At 40.6% G+C, this 24,150-nt stretch overlaps 1 protein-coding gene across 1 annotated transcript; it reads right to left on the bottom strand.

Moving 5' to 3' along the window:
* Positions 1-5,310: 5,310 nt before the first annotated feature.
* Positions 5,311-23,627, bottom strand: NCF4 (neutrophil cytosolic factor 4). The gene is made up of 10 exons (XM_087968351.1): positions 23,385-23,627; positions 22,311-22,395; positions 18,528-18,681; positions 16,203-16,273; positions 14,689-14,816; positions 14,303-14,360; positions 13,464-13,562; positions 12,728-12,858; positions 10,116-10,181; positions 5,311-5,895 (listed from the first exon to the last, which is right to left on the bottom strand). Exons 1-10 carry the CDS (start codon positions 23,414-23,416, stop codon positions 5,685-5,687), a joined length of 1,035 nt encoding a protein of 344 aa, XP_087824477.1. The 5' UTR covers positions 23,417-23,627; the 3' UTR covers positions 5,311-5,684.
* Between the last annotated feature and the right edge of the window lie 523 nt (positions 23,628-24,150).

The raw sequence follows: 24,150 nt of genomic DNA on the forward strand, positions 1-24,150 counted from the left end.
AATGTTTTTTTAATGAATTGTACCATACGTTCAGCCCTGCCATTGGCTGCAGGGTGAGCCGGCGAAGTTAAGGCATGGCGGATGCCCCGGTCCGCTAGGTATTGCTCGAATGCAAGGGCAGTGAAATGGGGGCCATTATCTGAGACTAAAACGTCCGGCAGTCCGTGCGTAGCGAATAGTCTATTTAACTTTTTAACAACGGCTTCTGTTGTGGTGCTTTTCATTTTGTGGACTTCGAGCCAGTTTGAATAGGCATCCACCATTATTAGAAAAGTGTGTCCCTTGGTGGGTCCCGCAAAATCAATGTGGATGCGGGACCAGGGGCCACGAGGTGGATCCCATTCAGCTGGAAGTGCCTTCGGTGGGGCAGCGTGGATTTCCTGGCACTTGTTGCATGTGGCCACCCACGCTTCTATTTGTTTATCGATACCTGGCCACCACGTGTAACTTCTCGCTAACGCCTTCATTCGCACGATGCCTGGATGATGGTCGTGCAATAGTTTTAGGACGCTGTGTTGTAATTTTTCAGGAATGATGACTCCGTCTCCCCACAAAACGCAGCCCTTCTGTGAGAACAGCTCCATCTGTCGGTTTTTAAATGGTGTGAAGATGTTGTCGGGTTCGTTGTCAGGCCAACCTCGTTCCACCCAGCTGAGGACCCGAGCCAATGTGGGGTCCTTCTTTGTTTCCACTGCGATGTCTCATGCAGTCAGGGGTGGCGAAGGGAGAGTTTCGATCTGGAGCGCAGTAAGGGTTGGAGCTGGATCGTCTATGGCTTCCGGCAGCGGAGAACGGCTCAAAGCGTCAGCGTGGGGAATGGCTTTCCCCGGGCGGTGTAGCAGTTGATAACCGTATGCGGCTAGAAACTCTGACCAACGGGTCATCCTTGGTGATAAGATGTGGGGAGTAGGCTTGTCCCACGCTAATATGCCAAGCAATGGCTTGTGGTCGGTTATTATAGTAAACAGCCGTCCATAGACATATTCATGAAAACGTTTAATAGTGGCTACAATAGCAAGAGCCTCTTTATCGAGTTGGCTATAGTTCCTTTCAGTCTTTGATAATGTTCGGGAAAAGAAAGCAATAGGTGCCTCATTGCCGTTTGGTAGAACAGGGCTTAAAATGGCTCCCACCCTGAACAGCGAGGCGTCACACGTGACAGTTAAAGGCAAAGTCTCGTTATATTGCATTAATACAGCGTCGGAGGTCAAGAGATCTTGTACTTGCTGGAACGCTCGTTCTTCCCGTTGTCCCCAGACCCAGGAAGCTTTCTTGTCTAGCAGACGATGTAGGGGCTCAGCTACAGTCACCTTCTGGGGCAAGAAGATATTATAAAAGTTAATGAGTCCCAGGAAGGCTTGGAGGTCCGCTTTATTCCTAGGTCTGGGGGCGTTTTTTATGGCTGTTACTTTTTTTTCGGTAGGATTAATTCCCTTTTTATCAAGGAGGTACCCCAGGAATTCAACCCTCTCAGTACAAAGTTGACACTTGTCTTTCTTTACCTTTAATCCGGCGTTTTTGAATTTTTGGAGAACCGCTCTGAGTCGGGTCTCCAACACGTCTCTAGTGGGGGCAGCGATCAAGACATCATCGAAATAAGGCACGGCCCCTTTTATGCCTTGCAGCAATTGCTCCATCAGGCTTTGGAAGATGCCTGGTGCTACACTCACACCGAACTGGAGCCTATTACATTTAAATGCACCTCTGTGCGTGACGATAGTCTGTGCCTCAGCAGTCTCTGTATCTACGGGTAGTTGCTGGTATGCCTGGGCTAGGTCCAACTTTGCAAAGATCTTTCCGCCGCCCAGGGAGTGAAGAAGATGTTGAACCACCGGCACAGGATAAGCGCTTTGCTGAAGCACGTGGTTTAGGGTGGCTCGGTAATCCCCACAAATTCTTATCGATCCATCCGGTTTTATGGGCGTTACAATAGGGGTTTCCCAACAGGCGTGATCGATCGGTTCTAACACCCCTTGGGCTATCAATTTGTCCAATTGTTCGTCAATCTTTGGCTTGAGTGTAAAAGGCACTCGATGAGGCTTAAGGCGTGGGCGCAACATCGGGGCTGAGGCTAAACGATATGGGGGACCCCTTGTACTTGCCTAGCTTCTCTGTGAATACGTCCTGGAACTCCTGGATGAGGGCGGCTTCCCAGTCACTGCTCCCGGTCTGGTGAATGCCGGCTAGTTCAATCCCCAATGGAGCGAACCACTGTAAGCCCAACAAACTGGGCCGGTCTCGATCGACGATGGTAAGAGGCAGTGTTGCGGTGTGGTTTTTAAAGGAGACCTGGACGTGGCGGGACCCGGCAACGGGAATTTGGTTTCCCTGGTAGTCCCTTAATATGACTTTCTGGGTGCTGAGGTCTTGACGATGGATGTCAGGGATCAGCTGTTTGAAAGTCCTCCACGAGACCATTGATAGGGATGAACCTGAGTCTACTTCCATTACGCATGGATGATTCTCAATGGCGACCCTCACTCGGATCTTCCTTGCATCCAAGGATGAGGCATGACCGATGGTGATGGTTTGATGTGTCTCCTCTCGTCTAGCTGACGCAGCAAGTGCTCTGATTAGTGGTTCCATTGGTGATTCAGGCGATCCCGGTTCACGGGCGGGCTGCCCGTAGCTTGGCGGGAGTTGTTCTCTCTACGGATTGGACTTGACCCCTGCTTGCTCCTGCAGACCTTGGCGATATGGCCCCTCTTTCCACAGGAACGGCAGAGTGCGTCGAGGAATTTGCAATCAGCTCGCGGGTGATTTGCCCCACAACCGGCGCATTGACGTGAAGGTTTTTGGCTTCGCTGGTCTCGCTGGTCGCGCTCCAACTGGAGTCGGTTGACCTCTTCTTCCTCACTATCCGATGGGGATTCGAGGTCTTCATGGTGCGCCGTTGTTGAGTGCTTTTCTGGGAAAGGCGAAGTATCATTGGTGAGTTGACGGAGCGGTGCGTTGGTGCGGCGCATTCGAGCGGCTGACTTCCTGGTTGCCTCTGCTGCAGTAGCGTCAGCGATGACATCTGCAAGATCGATGTCCCCTTTGGCCATGATCTTGCTTTGCGCCATGAGGTCATCTAATCCCAGAACTATGCGGTCTCGCATGGCTTCTTCAAGGTTTGAAAAACCACAGAGTCCACCCAGGTTCCAGAGGTCAGCGATGAAGTCTCCAACGCTCTCGCCTTTCCGCTGGTCCCTCTGGTAAAACTCGTGTCTTCTGATGAGGGTTGGCACCGCGGGTGCATAATGAGCCCGAAGAATAGGAGCGAGGTTATCCCAATCCATTGACTTAACCTCTGCAGGCTTTGCCTTAGCCATTTTAAAAACGGCAGGCCCGCAATGGGTCAGGAAGACCGCTCGTTTCTTGCCAGGCGAAGCGTCCTTCAGGTTGTTGGTCTCCAAAAACATCTGGAACCTGTCCATATACGAGTCCCAGTCTTCGTTAGCCGGGTCAAATGGAGCGGGTGGTATGGCGCCGCTGGCCATCTTGCCGTTGTTGACGCTCTTTCAGCCACGTGCTCTGTTCGGTGCACAGCGAGTGCTCAGTTGGCTCTATTGTCTCCGCATCCCATCCTCGTCGCCAATGTTAGATCTGGAGAAGTGGGCGCAATAACGGAGACAAGGCATCGGGTAGTGACTCAACTCTTTAATAGTGACTTCAGAACAGAGCAAAACACTTGGGCAGCAGCAGCTCTTTTATAGAGCTGGCTGCTGCCGCAATAACCAATGGGAACGAGTTTAACCGCACTTAGTCTTCCAATGAGGGATGGCCGCTGTCAGCCAATCAGGTTAGCCGAAGGCAGCCAATCATTGATCGCTTACTTGCGGGCCAATCCGAAGTGCAGGATTGCGAGCCTGCAGTTGGAGCAAAGCTCGAAGAGTTTTTAATAATGAGTTTATTTAGTTAGTTCGTAACAAAATGGGTACAAGTATATACATAATAAATGAGTACGAATAAATGGGAATAGTAGGATAGGCATCTCAGAGAGGTTCAGGGCTTCCTGAATAAGTCTAGCCAGTATGGTCAAGGATCAGGGATAGTAAAAGTTATAGGCCCCTCCCCAGTTAACTACACACTACATCAGGGATTAAATCATTCCTTCTAGTCCAAGGATGAAATTCAAGAATGTCAATATCTACCAACTGGAGCTAGAAAGAAAACAGTATCTCAAATGTTTAAGAACTAGAATTAAAAATGCCTCCCTTATGCTCACCTCAGAAGTATATAGTATAAAAAGGAGGTGATTTTCCCAATTCTGTTTGTCTCTGACTTGTCAACATACCAACCGCAAGTTCTATTTGCAGTTGAGTGGAAAAACTGCATACATATTTGCACAGAATACATTTTTGTACAGGTAGTCCTCAACTTATGACTACAATTGAGCCCAAAATTTATGTTGCTAAGTGAGAAATTTGTTAGTGAATTTTGCCTCATTTTACGATTTTTCTTGCCAATTTGTAAAGTGAATCAGTGCAATTATTAAGTTAGTAACATGGTTGTTAAGTGAATCTGGCTTCCCCAGTAACTTTACTTGTCAGAAGTTTGCAAAATGTGATCACATGATCCTGGAACACTGCAACGGTCACAAATATGAGCCAGTTGTCAAGCATGTAAATCACAGGACCATGGAAATGCTGCAATGGTCATAAGTGTGAAAAATGGTCATAAGTCACTTTTTTCAGTGCTGTTGTAACTTTAAAAAGTCACTAAATAAACAGTTGTAAGTTGAGGACTACCTGTATATGGTTCAACACCATGACTTTACATATATTTTCTGTAAGGCATCCACAAAAAGTGCAAATTTCTGCAGATGCTTGCTATCATATAAACTCTCCTCAAATACACGAGCTGATGTCATGAAATTTGGTTGTATCTGTAATAAGTTGTTCTTAACAGATATTAAAATATATTAAAATGCATAGTTTGTTGGGAAAATGTGTAGAAATGTCCACTCACATATTTCTAAAAAAAGAAATCCTGACATAGACTAATACATGCCTGGACTGAATACTTGCAGATGTGCTGGGGGGGGGGAAAGGAAAGGAAAGTGATTCACCCCCCAATTTTTTTCTCCAAGTTTAAATGTCAATGTCATGTATTCTCTGAGTTCTCTCTCTTTAAAATAGAGATAACTCAGCAAGATATGGTACAGCCTTCAGCCTATAGTTGCTTTTTCTAAAATGTAAGGAAATGTATTTATGGGTCTGAATATTAATAACAACAGCAAAACCAACATCAATTACAATGAAACATTACAAAATTATTAGTAGCTTGTCAAAACGGGAGTGATGGAAGACAATAGTATCGGGGTTAGGAATGTCTTTTAATATTTTATTTTATTTTATTTCTAATAATATACGTTAGTTCTATGACAGCTCAATATTAAATAAAAATAAGCATTTTTTTCTAAATCAATCATTTAATCTGCTAACTACTAAAACTGGTAGTCTGGTACAATGAAATCTGGTAATGTCTATAAGGAGGTAATGGCTCCTTCAGACATTAATGTAATGGCTAGGAGTCCTTAAGACTTCTTCACGCTTCATAATTTTAAGGGGAAAAAAGCATTGTAAGCAGTTGTACAGAATTCATTTTTAATGGGTCGATTCCACACAGGTCTAATCAGTTAATTATTATTGCTTTCTGTCAAAACATCAAGTTCCCTTATGAATGTTTTTTAGTGGTTTTTATGTGGAAACGGCAGGCTTTGTTGAGTGGTAAATGCTGTAATCGTCTTCTCTGGAAACATGCAGTTTCCATGGAAAGATATGTTTCTCAGAAGGCCAACTTCTGCCCTGCATCACCATAAGTGCAACATCCTCATCAGAAAGCAGACGGATCAAATCCCCCTCAGCATCACGGTAATTCAAAGCAATATCATTCCGCTTAAATTCACGCCTGAGAAAAAAAACAAAACAAGATATTTCATTATAGGATCAGAATCACACCAAGAAGAATGTGCCAAAACACATTCCCACTTTCTGGTCTGGAAGTGTGTCCCATCCCATGCTGGCATATACACAGTCTCTCACCTGTTTTTTTGTTGTCAGTGCCAAAGTTAGACTCTGTTAGTTATTAACAACAGATAAGCAATTATCAGTTTAGTCACTGCAATATCTTCAAGAAACCTGATCTTGTCTGGAGATGCTTTCTTGGTTAATGTTAAAATGCCAAGCTAGACAGGCAAGAAAATGACATTATCAGATACGCTCTTCAAATGTTTAGCTGCTGAGTTGATTCGGATCTGTCACAGAACTTCACAATCTCAAAAGGCAAATCCGGGAATGGCTTGCTGACAAATGCACTCATATCCATGTCTCCTTGCATGAGAAAAGTGTGTGTGTGTGTGTGTGTGTGTGTGTGTGTGTAGAGGCTACCTTCAACCAAATGTGTTAGTTTTCCGTTGTCAAAGAGCAAGAAACCAATCCACTTGCTGGAAGCCAATTCCCAACAATGCCAAGGATATATGATTGCCCCAGCAAGAAAGCTGACAAACAAATGTAGAACAAGTTTTAAGAGAAAATGTGAGCTCACATCCAATTTCTTCTTGCATACTGGGAAATCCAACCAAGCTGGATCACTTGGAAATTATTTTTTAAAAAACAGAATGACTGAACAAACAATGTGAAGAGAAAGGAGGAAACTTAGATTCTAGTGGGGGAGAAATAAATTATTTTCCAATACAGTAAAGGAATTGGAGACCTTTTTAGGGAAGGTGGTTAGAAGGTGGCATCCTATAGCTCCAGAAGATTCTAGAGGAAGTGGATTATCTAGACTTTTTCAGTCAGTACTGGATTTTGTCACACTAGTGGATAACTTTTGAGGGGCTTGGTATAGGTAATGCATCCTTGGTCTCTGAGCTCCCTTCAGCACCATTAGCCATGATAATTTCTGCCTTGGGATATTGGAAATGAGAAACACTATTTTGCAATGGTTCTTCTTCCTCCATCACTAATTCCAGTCAGTGTTAGTGGGTGAAATAGTCTAGCTCAGGGCTGTCAAATTTGCGGCCCACAGCCAGATGCATCACATGCTGGCCATGCCCATGGCCGGTTTACTGAAGGGGACAAAAACTGTGATAGGTCACGTGACGCCACTGTGATGACACAAGTTTGACACCCTTGGTCTAGCTGGAGATCTCTACTTTGCAGGGTGGTCTTAGTGTTCCTCCTTGTCTCCCTTTTTTTTTCAACATCTCGAAGCTGCCAGGAGAAGTCAGATATTGTCATTGGGTGCAGTATTATCAATATGCTGATGATATTCTAGAATCTATTGTACATCTCTGCTCCAGTCATCCTGGTGAAACTGTCAGGAGGATGGACATTGTGGAGGCCTGGGTGAGGAAGAATAAGTTTTCAGGTCAGTCATACTAAGTCTGGATGACTCTGAATTTTGGACCCTTTGGGTCCCAGAATTAGTGTTTCATCCTTGATTCTCGGCAGCATGGTATTGCCCTGCTCAGCCTAAATGCACAACTTGTGAGTTCTCTTAGACTAACAGACCCTGCCTGAAAAGCATGTGGCAGCTGTGTCCAGAGGGACTTCTGCACAAGTTTAGCCTCTGTGCCAATTGTGCCCCTTTCTGGATCTATGCCTTACTCAGCTCCCAATTGGATTATTGCAATGAACTCTATGTGGAGTTGCTCTTAAAGACCATCTGGAAGCTACAATTAACCCAGAATGCAGTGGTACCAAAAGTTGCAAATGCTTCACGTAGTGCTTCACGCCATTATGTCACAAGCTACACTAGTTTGCTTCTGGGTACAATTCACAGTGCTGGTTATCCTCCTTAAACTCCAATATGGCATAGGATCAGGTAACAGTACTTATGAGACTGCTCATATAGATAAACTTCAGGACCCTTTTCTGAAGCCATGCTATCTTAGTTATTGTAGGAGATGAACCTTCTCAATCGAGCCCCTATCTTGTGGAATGTGCTTCTGCCTGATCTTGCTGTCTTTTAGAAAGACCTGGCTCCTTCACCAGGTTAGAAAGTTGTGTTATATTTCAGCCCAGATTGGAATGATGGCACCACCTCCGTTTGGATCCCCATTCTATTCTTCTACTGTTGTTTATCCATTTACACATTGTGGCTTTGTATCACTTTCGTTAGGTTCTGTTGATTTTTCTGGAGGCTGCGCAAAGTCACTTTGGTTCAGTTATGTGACCATATACTGTATATGCCGGGCGTATAAGACGACCCGGCGTATAAGACGACCCCCAACATTTCCACTCAAAATATAGTTTGTTATATACTCGCCCCTCTTCCGCACGCCTTCCACTTTTGCACTTTTTTTTTTTTTTTTGAGGCACTTTTGTGCAGCGTGGAAACGAGTCCCGTGAAGCCGAAAGGAGCAGCCAGCCTTCTCCCAGCTCCCAAGGAAACGAGGCTCGCACCGCCCGGGCTCCGCTGAGGTATCCGGCTGGGGCTGTCAGGAGTTGTTACCGCTGGCGTGGCTCCGTGCGGCTCCAGTCCCGCATTGCCTCGGGAAGGGAAAGGCAAAAAGGAAGAGCCGCGGCGGCGCTTGCAATGGCAGCAGCGGCTCCTGGTTTCCACGGTGCGCAAAAGTGCCTCAGCCGCGGGCAGCCGCAGTGCTTCCCAATTACTATTTGCCGGCGTATAGAGCGACCCGGCATATAAGACGACCCCCAATTGGAGGCATGTTTTCAGGGCAAAAAGTCGTCTTATACGCCCGGCAAATACGGTAAATGTTCTAACTAAAGAATGGAGGAGGGACCCTTTTGTTTTTGTTTTTTCAAAGGCAGGGCAAATATTTGTTTCATAAAGCCCTAATCTTTGAACGTGTCTATGTACAAGAAAAGAGGGGAGAGTGAAAGGCAGTGGTGAGATTCAGCCAGTTCACACCACTTCGGGAGAACTAATTGTTAACTTTCTGAGTGGTTTGGGGAACTGGTTGTTGGAAGAAATCATTAGGGCAGACAACCGGTTGTTAAATTATTTGAATCCCACCACTGGTGAAAGGTGAGAGGAAAGGCAAGAAATAACTGATCTGGTCACTTCTGTCTCTCCCACAATTCTTTTAGCAAGCTATTAAAAGAGCCTGCCAAGAAATTGACTAGATAGGGGAGTAAAACTAAGCACATTCTGGAAATTGGAAACAACTCTGAGTGAAGGAGATACCTGGCTGAGAGATCTTTGTGCAGATTATCTTATGCCTCCTTCCTGCCCTCATCTGTTGTTTCACCCTCTCCAACCACCCTAAATACATTGAATAAGCATAGATGACTTACTCCATTTTTCTCCAAAAGTTCTAATCAAAAATTGAGGAAAGAGGGAGAGGCAGAGATGTCTTCTCCAGTATAGAACAGTTTAAAAAAACAAAGTTTAGCACTGTTCCCATATAGTATTATTCCATATTAGCACTATTCCAAACTGGTATCATTTTGGAATGGCACTATTCTCAAATAATACCAAACCCATATCCAAAAAGAGCCTGACTCTCAGCTGAACACAGCAACACAAACAATCTGCACAAAACCAAAGCTATGTTTGACAAAATGCACTTCTTTTCACAATTAGAAGAGCAGTTGGCAGATATTTCCCATCAACTGGTGACATTTGGTAAGAGAACAAATGAATGTAGTATGATTTACCAACACTTTTGTTATTTGTTCAGCATTAAGACTAGGAGGATCAATACTCTTGAGGCAAAATAGAGATTGGCAATTGCCAACATACTTTTCTGCTTTAAAGTAGATGTGAGGAATAAGCTCAGATCCAAGAACCAGAGCTGAGAAATACATCAGAGCTAAAAGTCTGCTGCTCAATCAAAGAATCGGCCCAAACAGGAATTGCTTTTAATCCTTCCTTTATCCAATCCTTCCTTTATCCGCTTGTGCAAATGGACTTGTATGCGCACATGGACACACCTACAACTCACATAGCATCATCCTCTCTCCCCCCCAGCTGGGCCGCTAAGCCAAAAGGCTGGGGACCACTGGTCTATAAGGCGCAGATACGCTCATGTAAAAACCTGAGTTCTTGGTTAATTTTGGAGTTATTTTGGACAGCGAGATGGGCAGCATATAAATGTAACATATATGAATGCAAATATTTGGAGATATCCAGACTGCAAGTTGATCGGCTTATATCTTTACCTGATTAACTCCATTAGGTCTTGGAACAATGGGATGCTGCTCAAGTCCTCTTCCACCGATATATCCCTAAAGGGGAGGGGAGGAGAGAATAATTTTTTGCAGAAATGTCATAGAGGAAATTTGAGAGTAAAAAAACATGACATATTTAGAATATAAGTACAAAAAAATAAAAAAAAATGAAATATATACACACAGTACTCTTGCCCGCTAAGGAAGAATTAACATGCACATTTACACTTTGGGGGCAATTAAGATCGGAATAACAATCATCACAGCATCATACCTCTAATCTGATAGTACTTAATAGCAAGCACATTTTTTTCTTTCAGTTCTAGGCAACTCAGTATTTCCAGAAGTGCAAATGTGAAATGATTTCACAGGTATGCATTTAAAACAGGAAGTTCTTGGCTATGTGTCAAGAGTTTTATCAAGAGATGAATAGGGGACTAGCCTTCTCCAACTAGGGTACCTTCTAGACGTATGGATAGTGACTCCCCCAATTTCCCAGCCAACATGACTAGTTATGAGAGTTAAAGTCCATACATTTGTCCTGCCCTTTGCTCTAAATCCTATCACCGCAATACTTTTCAACTAATAAAGTAGACCCTAAACTACAAATCAGGAGTTTATTTTTTTAAGGAATATATTTTCAAGAAGGAGGATTAAGAATAGGGGACTTTTCAGTAAGAAATAATGAACTGAAGACAGCTCTGCTAAAAGTTCAAGCAATGCATTATGGCAGAATGAAGAACTAGCAAGTAAACCAGTTCTTGTAATTCCTCTCCAGACAAGGAGAAGACTTGAGATCTCCCATAAGTGTTCCTTGCAGTTACTGTTGTGAAAAGGCCACAAGACAATGGTCTCCCATGGGTTTAGAGTTCTGGAAATTGACAGAATAGCCATCTTTTCCAAGAAATAAAACGAAAACCTCCGATGTCTTAAGGCAGGGGTGTCAAACTGATGGCCCATGGGCCGGATGCATCATGCACACCACATCCACCCAGCTCCACGAAGGGAAAAAAAGTCACAAAATGTCACATGATGGCAACATGATATCGCAAGTTTGACACCCATGCCTTAAGGTATATACAAACAACAAATCAAAGGAATCACCTGGATAACTTTACTGTATTCAATTTACAAAAGAGCCTTTTTAAAGCTTTGAAGAATTTTATGAAAAGGGATAAAAAGAACGAAAATAAATCAAATTTTAGGATATTATTTGAAGGAATAAAGACCAAGATTGTTAAAAGTAAAAAAGAAAGAATATAAAGTTGATATATTTGATCAAGGTTAAATGGAATGTTGCTATTTCTGGTTACCTTTAATGGACTTTTGGTGATCAGGACTGAACAATGAGGCTTTAAGGATTTGTTTATACATAAGACATTGATTATGGGAAGAAACCATTTATTATATTTTAAGACAAAGTGATAAGTTACCAATATTGTAAGATTCAATCTGGGTCTGTCACCAGGAACAGAGGTTTAGTTTTCCAAGCTTTCAGGCTCATGCTACAGTCCATCCTCAGAGTTGTGGATGGGCTCCAGAACAAGTCCTGAATCTTGGGACACATATATTTGCCTTCATTCATCATTGTTTATATTTGATGTGATGAAGTTATTTTTTTATACATTTCTTTTCTCTTTCTTTACTATATTATTTTTTTCCTTTCAATTTTTATTTCTATTTTTCTGAAGTTTCTACTTTTATTTATATTCTTTTACTTTTGTAGTTTGCAATAGTTTTTAGATGTTTAACTGTAATCTTTAATAAAATGACTATAAAAAAAGAAGGAGCATTAAGAATGGGGATGTGGAATTAGTACCACAGAAGACATAAGAACCTTTCTTCCAAATTTTGTTGCCTTCAAAGAGATTTCCCACGTTGGACTCTGAAATTCATTCACATGAATGGTTAGGCCACTGGTTAAGGCTATTTGGAGTGCAAAAACAATAAGGTGGAAATGTGTGTGTGTGTTTCCCACTCACAAAAACAATCTTTCCTTTATTTTTAGGCATATATATTAGCTTGTAACATGTAGTGTGTCCTTTACCAACAGGGAGAGTTGAAATGTATCTCTACACCAAACAGCTTCCAAGGACCATGAAGTATAACCAAACTAACATAGAGAGGTTTCAGTGATAATATTAATTAACTATCATTAAAAATTTCAGATGTTCAAATTATATCACATACATTGCTTAATTCTGCAAGATAGAATAATATCGTCAGTCTAGAATAATATCATCAGTCTAGAATAATATCATCAGTCTAGAATAATATTGTCAGTCTAGAATAATATCGTCAGTCTAGCAAGGGGAAAAGTTAAGAGATTACCCTAAAGAAATCACTGGTTTTAGTGGAGGGAAGATTTGAATTTGGTTCATGACACAGCCACTATAAATCAAGATCTGTCATCTTGCAGTCTGTAACATGTAATGCTGGCCCACGGTGCTACATAAATAAATGTAAAACAAAAATATTATTCCACAATCTCCTGTTCTTAGTGGGAATAGGAGAACGATTCTCAGAGTGGGACTGACGTTGAACCTCAAAGCACTGACAACTATATAAAGTACAATGTCCAGAAAGTTGCTTTGTCACACTACCTGATAGAGCTGACATTGTCATCATGGTAATAGCAGCGCAGCCAGTTGATTGGATCCTCTTCCTGAGGGAGATCTTTAATGACTGACACAAAGTCACATGGAAAAATTCCAGTAGCATCTCGAAGAGTTCCCTGGAATAAAAGAGGGGAGTTTTTTTTAAAGATAACTCCCTCTTATTAACTGTATGAAAGCAGAAGAGGGGGGTTTATTGCCCATGGATATGGCCCAGGATAGCCTCACCAGTTAACCTGAAAAAAATATTGATATGAGTCTGTAAGCCACTAAAAGAAAGAACAGCATTAGAAGAACCCAAAGATAGAAAATAAGTATACATGTCTTACATGTACAGTATGATGCCAGTTGGCAAAAATTCTAGCTCTAAGCATGACAATGTAACTATGTTAATCCACCAACCACATCTCAGTGCCTTCAGGGGGTTCCTGTGAAGAAATGGTGTCAGGATGTGCCTTCTTAATGCTTTCATTGTCCTCCACCTAAACTTCTATACTCTTACTCCCCCAAAGTGTAATCCCTGGAAGATAATCCATGCTGTTTTATGTTCCATTTACCATGCAATGATGAGACAGATTAAAGAATCCCTGACTGAACCTGAGTTGTTGCAAGTCCTTAATTTCTATCATGCTTGAATTCCACACTGGCCACACTAGGAGATACTGCAATTCCAATCAATTCAGATCAGTAAATTATGGCCACATGAGGACCCCACAATATTTACCTCAAACCAATCTTTATTGACCCTGCTGAGTAAATAGATCAAGTCTCCTTTCTTGAAGCTCAATTCCAGTTTATTGGAGGCAGTAAAATCAAACAGTGCCTATGGGAAAGAATCCAATTGTAGGAGATCAGATTACCAAGTTACAAAAATTGGGTATAATCTATATTCACAGAAAGGAAGCATTGCATCACAATAGTTTAAAGACCTTGAAAATATTTGTGTAAAAGTCTTGTATTAGAAAACCTGTAATTGAATTATACCAGTTAATACCACTATGTGTAGCAACATTGCCCTCTTACAGGCTTCTGCTAATATTTCCCTACTGCAGAATTATACCATACCATGATAACACTGATTGATAGATTTCATGGCTCTGAAAGAAAATCACCAGTAAATTACAGTTTTAGCAAAAGTAATTTTAAGAATGAGATTCTAACCTTCTGTACAATACATTTCAGTTGTCATAGGGACAATTCTTTCTAAGTGGAAAGGAAGAAGTGTGTGTTCTTCCTACTGGCTCACAAACTCCCGCTCTGTTATTGAAAGAGGATCCTCTGGCCAGGTAGTGGCTGAATAATGACACATTCAGAGAAATAACCTTATACCTGTTAGAAATTCTGTTTTATAGCCCTACAGAACAAATAGTGCACAGTCACCATGTGCTTTACTGTTTAACTGTGACAGGAAACAAGAAAATTTATACAGAGAAAAGGCATAGAGTGTATACTATAGATACAAATTTATAAACATTGCCATCTGGCTATAACAGTTTCACAAAATACATAAAAAGCATATATTCTAACAATAATGTTAGACCACCTAGCTAGTGAGGCACTCACCTCCACTCGTGGAGCTGCCAATCTGTCAAACCCTGGTTCTTGAGGACTCACACTCTTTCTATCATAAAGAAGAGAGAAAGAGTATTTCACCAGGTCCACTGGGGAACAATACGGAATTAGTATTTCAACCAGCTGAATGTTTATTAACTAGGCTAGGAAGCAGTTGTGGGATTCAATTTTTTTTACTACCAGTTCTGTGGGTGTGGCTTGGTGGGTGTGGCAGAGGAAGGATACTGTAAAATCTCCAGTCAGAGGTGGTATTTGCCGGTTCTCCGAACTACTCAAAATTTCTGCTACTGCTTCTCCAGAACTGGTCAAAACCTGCTGAATACCACCTTTCCTAGGAAATTAGTAAGAACTGTCTCCTAAGTTTGTTGCATACTCACACACGGCGAGTGCGAGGGCGTAGCCTTCTCAGTCCTTGAGGTATCTGTTCAGTATCAAACTTTGACTGACAGAAAAATAAGCGGATATCTTCATCTAGAAACACACAGGGTAGCAAGCTAAGCAGCTTCTGTGTCAATGAATAAAAAAAATCAAATTGAGAAATGGACAGTTTCTGCCTTGGTATTTTACAAGTAGAAGAAATCTTTCTGGGAGACGAGTTAAAACACTCGCCTCCTGTCCCATCTTCACCTCATGCAAGAGGGAAGTGCCCAATATCCCTATTCCTTAAGCCTGACACATGCTCTTCGTTGATGAGAGCTCTTTATTATCAATACTGTAAGAAACTTGGAGCGTCTGCTGGGACAGTAAAAAAAAAATTGAAATGACAACCATAATTGTGCAATTGAAGCCCTTGTCCCTTTAAATCAAACCCTCCTTTTTTATTTTATTTTTTTACAACTTCCCCCAGATATCCAGCAGGATTGTTGGGGAGTTTGGAATGATCTATAGTTATGTTGGCATTGTAAGTAGGATTAACAGCTTTGGTTATAATGTCCTGTCTCAGGTCACCAGACATCTTGGGGAGGTGACACTGAGAAGTGTCTCTAATTTCTTATGATTAAATTATGTTTGGACTATGTAAAGCTGCATAGGATGCTAGATATGTGCACCCATTTCTGGACAACTGTGTAATCTTGCATTATGTCCCAGGCATCCAAAACTCTTCACCAATACATTTTTTTTCCAAAATGACTGCTTTCAATTTGTTGGGGACGCTAAACATCATTTGGAGTGCTAATGGATACTCTAAGAGCCTCAATCTTTATGATGCCAACTCCTGCACAAATATTGGGTGACTGTTCCTGATTTAATGGGCAGGTCTGCAAATATTCTAGCTAGTGGTTTCTGCTCTTAGAAGTTGCAGAATTCGGTCAACTGGTTTCTAAATGGATTAGTAACCTGCAAGAAATTGTGAAATGGTTCAGAGAAACAAGCATCCACAAAGAGGAATGAAAGGCACGAAAAATAAATGTTTCCTATAAGTTTTTCTTTTCTCCTGCCATGCTATAGGTTGCAAGTAGACTAAAGTCATCAAGATCACCCAGCAGCAAATGACTTAATGTTATATACAAGGGGAAATAATGCAAAAATCCATAAAGACTCAAATGTTTTTGAGTTTAGTGGAATAATGCAAATAAAGGAAGGAAATATAAAATGGAGTCTATTAATTTGGAAAGTCTCCCAATTTCTATAGGACAAGTGGCAGTATTTCACGTGCTATCCTAAAGCTTCTAATCCAAAAGCTTCCCTCATGTATTAGTGTTTACGCTGAACATGGCAAATTAATACTGCAACAAAAGTTAATCACACAGCAAGCTCCACTACCCTAGTTTACAAGCTCAGTAGTCATGTATACAATTGTGTAAAAGTAGGCAGTATTCTATAACAATATTTTACACTAAGTAGCTCCATGATCAAAGCTGAAAACCTATCCTAAAAAATTAATACTTACCTTCATGTATATGTTGAGTGTCGGGATTCGGCTGTCTGCAATCTCTTTCTTTGCACCAACATAAACTTTTCCTGAAAAGCATCATTGTAAATAAAGATCCCGTGGAAGGGATGTGTAGAGAAAAAAAACATTAGAAAGTTTGATTGTAGAGGTAGTCTCTGACAATGGTCCATTTAGTGACCGTTCAAAGTTACAATGGCACAGAAAAAAGTGACTTAGGACCATTTTTCACACTTTCACATGTGATCAAAATAGCAACTGGTTCAGGGTTGCTGTGTCACAGGGTCATGCAAGGGTGGAGCCAGATTCACTTGACAACAGCATTACTAAATAAACAACTGCAGTGTTTCATTTAACAACTGTGGCAAGAAAGGTCATAAAATGGGGCAAAACTTACTTAACAAATGTCTCACTAGCGACATCAATTTTGGGCTCAATTGTAAGTCACGGACTACCTGTATAGGATTTTTTCCCCCTTTGGGAGGTGTTTACCAATTGCAAATCACACTATAAATTCTCATTGTTTCTGTATTAATGTAACACTTATTCTCTCTCTCATGCAACCTGCAGTTCACTGAGAATGCAAAATGTCTTCCTACTGAGAATCCCGCGGTCAATAATTCTGTGAAAGGAACTAATGATTTCTATGGTGCTGGGATCACCAAATGCCCATTTTAAATTCACAATATTGACAACAGTTTTAATAGGGTGGCAAAGACCAACTTATTTTCAAATAGAACAGATGGTGAGGGAAACCAATTCTCTATAAACAAAAGAACCTAAGGCTCAAGAGTAGCAGAGGGTCTTTACCTTTGACGGAGATAACTAAAAGAATTGGGGGCTTTGTTCGGCATAAGAATGCCTTCTTTGTATGTGTTTTAAAAAACAAGGGAGGGACTGTTTTAAAGAACAGGAACTAATCATGTGAAAAACAGTACAGGCTCTGTCTCACGCAGCAGAAATAGTTTTCCTTAGTAACAGGAGAGACAATGGCATAAGTTGAAGAATAAATGGTGAAATGAGATATTTTAAACTAAGGGGTGTACAGGAAAGGTGAAGATTTAGATTCTGCTTTTGAGAATTTTTTAGTTAACTTAACATTCATGTCCTGGAGAGACAGGCAGGCAGGCAGGCAGAATTGTTAAAACCACCCAACTCCAAGATAATGTACACTAGGTCCAAACATAGAATAAAAACGTGTTAAAAGCTACCTGAACACATTCCCTAACATGCAGAATCTCAACAGGGATGCCACAGCCCCTGGGTTTCGGGAAAGCAAGGACACTGGAAGCCCTCCATTTTTAAGAGACAGGGGGCTTTTCCAGAAGGCTTGCTTCCTTAATCCCATAAAATTACTGTTACATTGGGGCAGATTGAAGAGGCAGGACACTGATCAGTAACTAACAGCTCTTTATTCATCCAGTAGATCAGTACAACCCAGCAACTTGCCTGCCTGACAGCTCGCCCTTTTATAGGGAGCTGTCAGGAGGCTCAGCCAATCACATTTAACCATTTTTCTCACCATAATGGCAGATCTGAGTGAAGCCTTCATTCCTCAGCTTCACACCTCATTAGAGTATTCAACAATTACAGTGTTTAATTGATTGGACCTGGAGTGCACCCATATGTGAAAAAGACTTAACATGCTAAAACAGCTTGGAAACTGTGTTTCTAAAAACATATGAGGTTTACATAATCAAGACTGAGATAATTTGGAGCTAGTATGTGTGTGTGTGTGGGGGGGGGGGGCTGAAGGTATTCTACTTAGAGGAGGACCTCCTGTGGAAATGTACATAATTGGCTGCTGCAAATAAAATTGTAGGTCTGAATCTGATTATTTTTAACATGGCTTTTCATTTAGAATTGAAGTGGGAGAATGGCCACCAAAAATAATAAGACACATCTATTGGAAAAGCCACTTAAGAATATATGACAAACGTAAGCATTCCCAGATTACCTAAATTTTATATATTTATTCATTCATTTAATTTTTGATCCCAGACCCCAGCTGACTGTAGGCAGCTCACAAAGTATAAAAGAACATAAAAACAATGAATAAGGATACAAAAAATATTATTGCAAAATACAGTAGTTACACCATAAGGATGATTTCAAAAGTGATATTCAAATTAGGGTAGCATCGTATTTGGGAGTTCAGAACAAAGTGCAAAGGCAAAGGCATCCATCATTTGAATCACTGTATTATCATAATCTTAAAATCTTCTGCATTGATAAATCTTTCACTATGCGACCATTAAGTGGTCCATTATCACATAATCAAGGAAGAAAATTTAGATGGAAGACCAAAAAGGTTTTGTGGTTTACCTGGAAGAGTAGGGAGTATGCAGGTAAAGCTGCTATTTTTACTTTCTGCACCATATCTTTCTTCCAGTTTGGCATGCAAGCTATAGAACTGGCTGTAACGTCGAAATATCATATATCTGCTCTTGCCTTTTGTTTTCACCTCAATCACAAATACCTAGAAAAGAAGAATTCAAAATTCCTGACATCTCCAGTTAAAATAATTTTAGACAACACAAATACATTTCTACCTAAAATGCTAAAGAATTAGTCTAGTTTTCATAACTTCTTCCTAACTTCTTCATACAAGCAAAGGAATTCAGGAAAATAGAAATATGTAAATATCTTTTCTATATGTGTCCTCCACTATACAAGATGGTTTTCATTCAATACTAATTATATACTATGACCATTAATGCTTGGTTTAGTTTAGAATAATGTTCAATTGAATGAATAAACCTTGGTTGCCCATACATCTCCTTTCCTATCTTTTCTTGATCGAATAAAAACAAGATTGATTGTAGCTGGAATCACATAGCATACTAAGATTATTTGTTTTAACCATAATGTGCTGATTTCTAGCCTCCCAGATATTTTGGGCTAGAAATTATCATTGCATTCCAAATTTTTGAGGACAACTCTCAAATGCCAACCCCTGGCTAGGAAGTCTGGGTCTTGTATACCTAACATATCTGCTGGATGTCCAGGTTGGAGTAGACTATTCTAAGCCATTTCGTGGTTTACAAATCACAATAGTTGAGTTCTTCATGCTATTTCACAAAAATAAAAACAAGTATGAATATCTATGTCTGCTCCAAAAGACACTCATGCCACCCTAGCAGAATTGCTTGGAACTTGCTGGAATCTTGTTACAGGCAACAAATATTCCAAAAATGTAAATTTCCATTAATTTCCTCCTTAGATTTATATCCCATCTGCCATTCAAAGTGTCACTTTTTATGAGGATTTCCCTTTATTTTTTATCCCCACATCATCAATCCTAAGAGTTTATACTGAGCTGAAAATGACCGGTGCAAAGATGAGTGAGTTTTTAAACTGAGGATGGACCCAAGTGTAACCCAATGCCTTAGCCATTATACTGCATGCTGGTTGGTTTGCTTGCTTGTTTATTAAGGTCATATGCCACCTATCTCACTGTCAAACAAATCTGGGCAGCTTATAAACATATATAAAAAAACTAAGGTACAAAACATTAAAACAGTAAATAGTAAACAAAGATTAAATAAATTAAAATATCAGAATACTAAGGAGTGGAGGTGAGATATTCTTCCTAGTCCACTAACCACCTCCAACATGGGACATCCACATTGGGGACCCAGGCCAATCAGGAGAGTCAGGTTAATAGGCTCTTACAGAAGGCCAAGAGGATGGGAGCGGATCTCACCCCAAGGAGCATGATATTCCAGAGGGCAGGAACCATGACGGAAAAGGTTCTTCTCTTGGAGTCCCCCCCACAGCTGGAATTTCTTGAGTAATGCAGTCTGCAGCATGTCCCTTCCACTACAATGAGTGGAGTGGACCAATTCCATTGGGGTGAGATGGTTCCTCAAGTAGCCTAGAGTCGACCCATACCATAAAAGGCTTTAAAGATCATAACAAGCACCTTGAATTGAACCCGGAAGTAGACTGGCAAAACAGTAAAGCTCACACATTAGTGGTGTTACATGGGCCACACTAAGGAACTGTCCATACAGCTGCATTTTGCACCAGCCATAGTTTTTGAATATTCTTCAAGGGTAGCCCCATGTAAAGCACATTGCAGTAGTCCCAACATAGGATCACCATGGCATGAATGGCTGATCACAGGGACCCACAGTCCAGGAAAGGGCACAACTGATGCACAATATGAAGTTGTGCAAAGGCTTTCCTAGCAACAACTGCCACCTGCTCTTTGAACAGGAGTCATGAGTGCACAGGATGTCTGGGGCAATGCAACCCCAGACAGAACTAAAGGGTCCCAAAGCCTCATACGTCCATAGCCACTCAACCTTATCAGGGTTCAGTCAAAGCTATATGCCTCCACTTTAGATATTTTTAAAAATATTTCTCTGCATACGTGGTCAGTTGTTTGACCTATGGTGGGGAATCTGGACCTTCACCATGTCTCCAGCTTCCCAGTAAATAATTTGCAGACCAGGATAGAGGAAGCAAAGCAAGATTATCAGGGGATGTTTTTCCTTTATTCCCAATGGGTTGCCTTGATAGTAAGGGTCAACTTTGTTGAGTATGACATAGGGATCTACCTTGAGCTTTTGCTTCCATTTTTAATAAACTATGATTAATGTTAAGAAAAATCTTCCCTAACTTAGCACCCTTCAGATGTGTTCTCTGGGTATGTTGGCTGAAAGTTAATGAAGTAAAATCTAACATATCTGGAACATGGCACTGAAGAAGACTGGTTTAAGTGAACAATCTTAACCATAGTTTAAATGGGGCATTTTTTCCCTGGATCTTATTTAACAAATATTGATCACAGACTGTTCAGGTTAAAATTCTGATAATGAAGGAAAACATTTTTAAACTTTCCCATCTCAATGGGGAGGAAGAAAGTTATGAGCTTTTTTAAGCCATAGAGAATCTTGATTTGATATTATCTCCAATTGCAGTTTTAAGACAGTTTTATAAATCTCTACAGGTTCTATGGAGATTCCCAATCATCCAAAAATTTAAAAATTTTTAAATAGATTTTTATTGTGTTTTTCTACAAGTACAAATCTCATTCATATTTTAAACAGTGCATTGACATCAACAGATACTGTAAATCTTTATATATATATATATATATATATATATATATATACGTTTTCTGAGGTTCTCTGGTATTTGTATGTGGATCTTTGGTTATTGGTTTCCTCACGTAAGATTGGAAGTATCTAGCCTAGATACTTCCAATCTTACACAGGAGGAAACCCGAATAATATATATATATATATATATATATATATATATATATATATATATATATATATATATATATATATATATATATATATATATATACATATTAACATCAACACATATCTATTGTATCTTATCTATATTTGTTTTTATCTTATATAGGTTATATAAGTTATATTCTATATGTCTATCATATTACTCTCTTAAGGCCTCTTAAATTGGTTACGTTACTCTAATCTTCTTTTTTGTATCTATTCTCTAACCATTCATACCATTTATACCATATTGCATAATATTCGGAGTTTTCCTTCTCTTTCATTTTTAACGTGAGCATATCCATTTCCTCACATTCCAGTATTTTACGTATAATTAATTTGTCTGAGGGAATGTTGGGTTCTTTCCACATTTGTGCAAAAGCTATTCTGCCTGCCATCAGAATATGCAGACTAATGTATTTTATCCTTTTTGGATATTGATCTGTAATTATTCCTAATAGGAAAAAATTCTGGTTTAAGTTCAATTTGATATTTGGTAATTTCATGTAGCCAATCTTTTATTTTAATCCAGTATTTTCTGGTCTCGGGTGAAGAAGAAGTTCTGAAAAAGCCTTTTGGATGAGAAGTGAAACACTTTCAAGCAAAGACAAAGGAAGTCCAGTTGCCTTTTGAAAAAGCACCTTTGGAATCTCCAAAGTTTCTAGTATCCATAGTGTGATAAACATCAGTCATTTAAGTTGAAACCACCAAAGCAAGTGAAACAAATCTAATGAAACTAGTCGTTTCATCTTAAGAGCCCTTTGATAAAATAATGGGTTTTCTCTACTTCCACTCTCCCTATCCCTGGTATAAGCATAGGTCAACATACACAAGAAAAAAAATATTTTCTTACATAATAACTGGAGAAACCTCTCTTCTCTTCAATATCTGCAATATTTGCAGAAACTGGTACATCATCTGGAAGCTGGTCAAAGTCACTAAAATATACATTAAAGCAATTATTGCAGCAGGTGATGACCTATATTGATGATCATACATTTCTAAATGCATATTTTTCATTAAAACCCATGTAATTCACCAATCTTGAAATAGAGGTGCCAGTGGTGGGATTCAAAAATTTTTACTACTGGTTCTGGCTTTGTGGGTGTGGTGTGGCTTTGTGGGTGTGGCAGGGGAAGGTTACTGCAAAATCCCCATTCCCTCCCAACCCCACTAACCTGCTTTCCAGCTCCATTCTCCTTGCAGGGCAACAAAAGAAGACCCAGCCAATCAGCTGGGACTCGGGAGGCAGAGAATAGATGGAGACGGGGCCAGTCAGAGGTGGTATTTGCTGGTTCTCCGAACTACTCAAAATTTCCGCTACCGGTTCTCCAGAACTGGTCAGAACCTGCTGAATACCACCTCTGATAGGTGCCCTTCGGTTATATTGCCCTTCTGGCCACTCTGATTGGGAATTATGGGAAAAGGAGCCTAGAACATCAGGAAGATACTAGGTTGGGATGTATGCTTACAACTTCCTGCCAATATTTTTCTTGGGGGGGGGGGTGTCTGTGGGGTAGGTGGGTGCATTTCTGCGTAATAGGCTGTACCATTTAAGGAGGTCAGAAAGCAGCAACGATAAGTTATTAACGTATTATTTTTATCCATTTAATAGCAAGGAGGCAGGACTGTGGGGAGTTCCTGTTTTAGGTGCCAAAGGTACTTTACAGTAGACTTTCTATTTGCAACTCTATCTCAGACAGGAAAATATCTTGGGCTGAGCTGGCATATGCACATTTGAAAAAGGAAAAAATAGAAAAAGCAGCAGCAGTAGGGTACAATCAGAACAAAGAGAACACCAATACACAGACGTTCCTCTCTTACCACAACTGAAGCTGCATCACATATTTAAAAAAAATCTTACTTTGAAAAGGTAAGGCAAAGGCACATTAAGAAGCCCTTTGGAGAAAGTATCTAAACGACTCACCTCTCATCTCGTAGCTGCCTTGGATGAGACATTCCTTCAGGCTTGCCTTGCAGGACCCCAAAAAGAGCCAGTAAATTAAAAGTATTTCCTCTGCACTTCAAGCAGCTCAGCAGCAACCTGTGGGCTGGAGGTGGGCAAGAGAAGAAGGGGTGTTGCACCCAAACTTTCTACCTTGGTTAATGCACTGTAACTATACTGCAAGGCTTCAGCAATCTCTGCCTAGTAGCTTGATTCGAACTTTCCGGAAATATGCTTTTGCTTCATTCTCTCTACCCCTGGCCATTTGAGGAAGTGCAACTGAAAGCAACCTTTTGAAACAGAATACAAGGCATGACAAGCATGCCTGTGTCAAAAATACCCTTCCCTTAAAAGAAAGCCCATGAGGGCAAATTACAGTTGAAATTAGTTTTTCACTGAGCTTCAGTTTTAGGTGCCACATTCTGAATCCTCACATCACCTTTGAAGTGTTTACTTTTCTTGGTTTACTTATTTGTTTATTGATCTTTTGCTTTTCAGAACTGCAGTCTTCCAAGGCAGCTGACAAGCAAAGGTAAGCAGTACTGACTAAAAATGGACAATACTGTCTTAAAGTAATCTATTGTGGTTATTTCTACAAAACAGATTGGATGGGTAGTAGGGTGAGGGCAGGTAGCTCTGCAACTGAGCCAAGTTTTCGCCTTGTCTGTCTTCCTCCTCTTCTCTGCAAGTTATTCAATGGTATGCTTTATAGAGCACCATTGCAGATCATGGGGAAGCTTAATTTTGT

Source organism: Notechis scutatus, chromosome 6 (assembly GCF_049901735.1).
Source record: "Notechis scutatus isolate UNSWTSFEM ecotype Mainland chromosome 6, rNotScu1.2, whole genome shotgun sequence".
NCBI classification, from domain to species: Eukaryota; Metazoa; Chordata; class Lepidosauria; order Squamata; family Elapidae; genus Notechis; species Notechis scutatus.

What these genes read in the sequence shown, in the direction of transcription:
- NCF4 (XM_087968351.1), bottom strand. Translation starts at nt 23,416, where the DNA reads ATGTCTCATCCAAGGCAGCTACGAGATGAGAG. An exon ending in CGCCCTCGCACTCGCCGTGT is followed by an intron (nt 14,361 to 14,688) that starts GTGAGTATGCAA and finishes TCTTTATGATAG; the next exon opens with AAAGAGTGTGAGTCCTCAAG. An exon ending in TCAATAAAGATTGGTTTGAG is followed by an intron (nt 12,859 to 13,463) that starts GTAAATATTGTG and finishes CTTTTATTCCAG; the next exon opens with GGAACTCTTCGAGATGCTAC.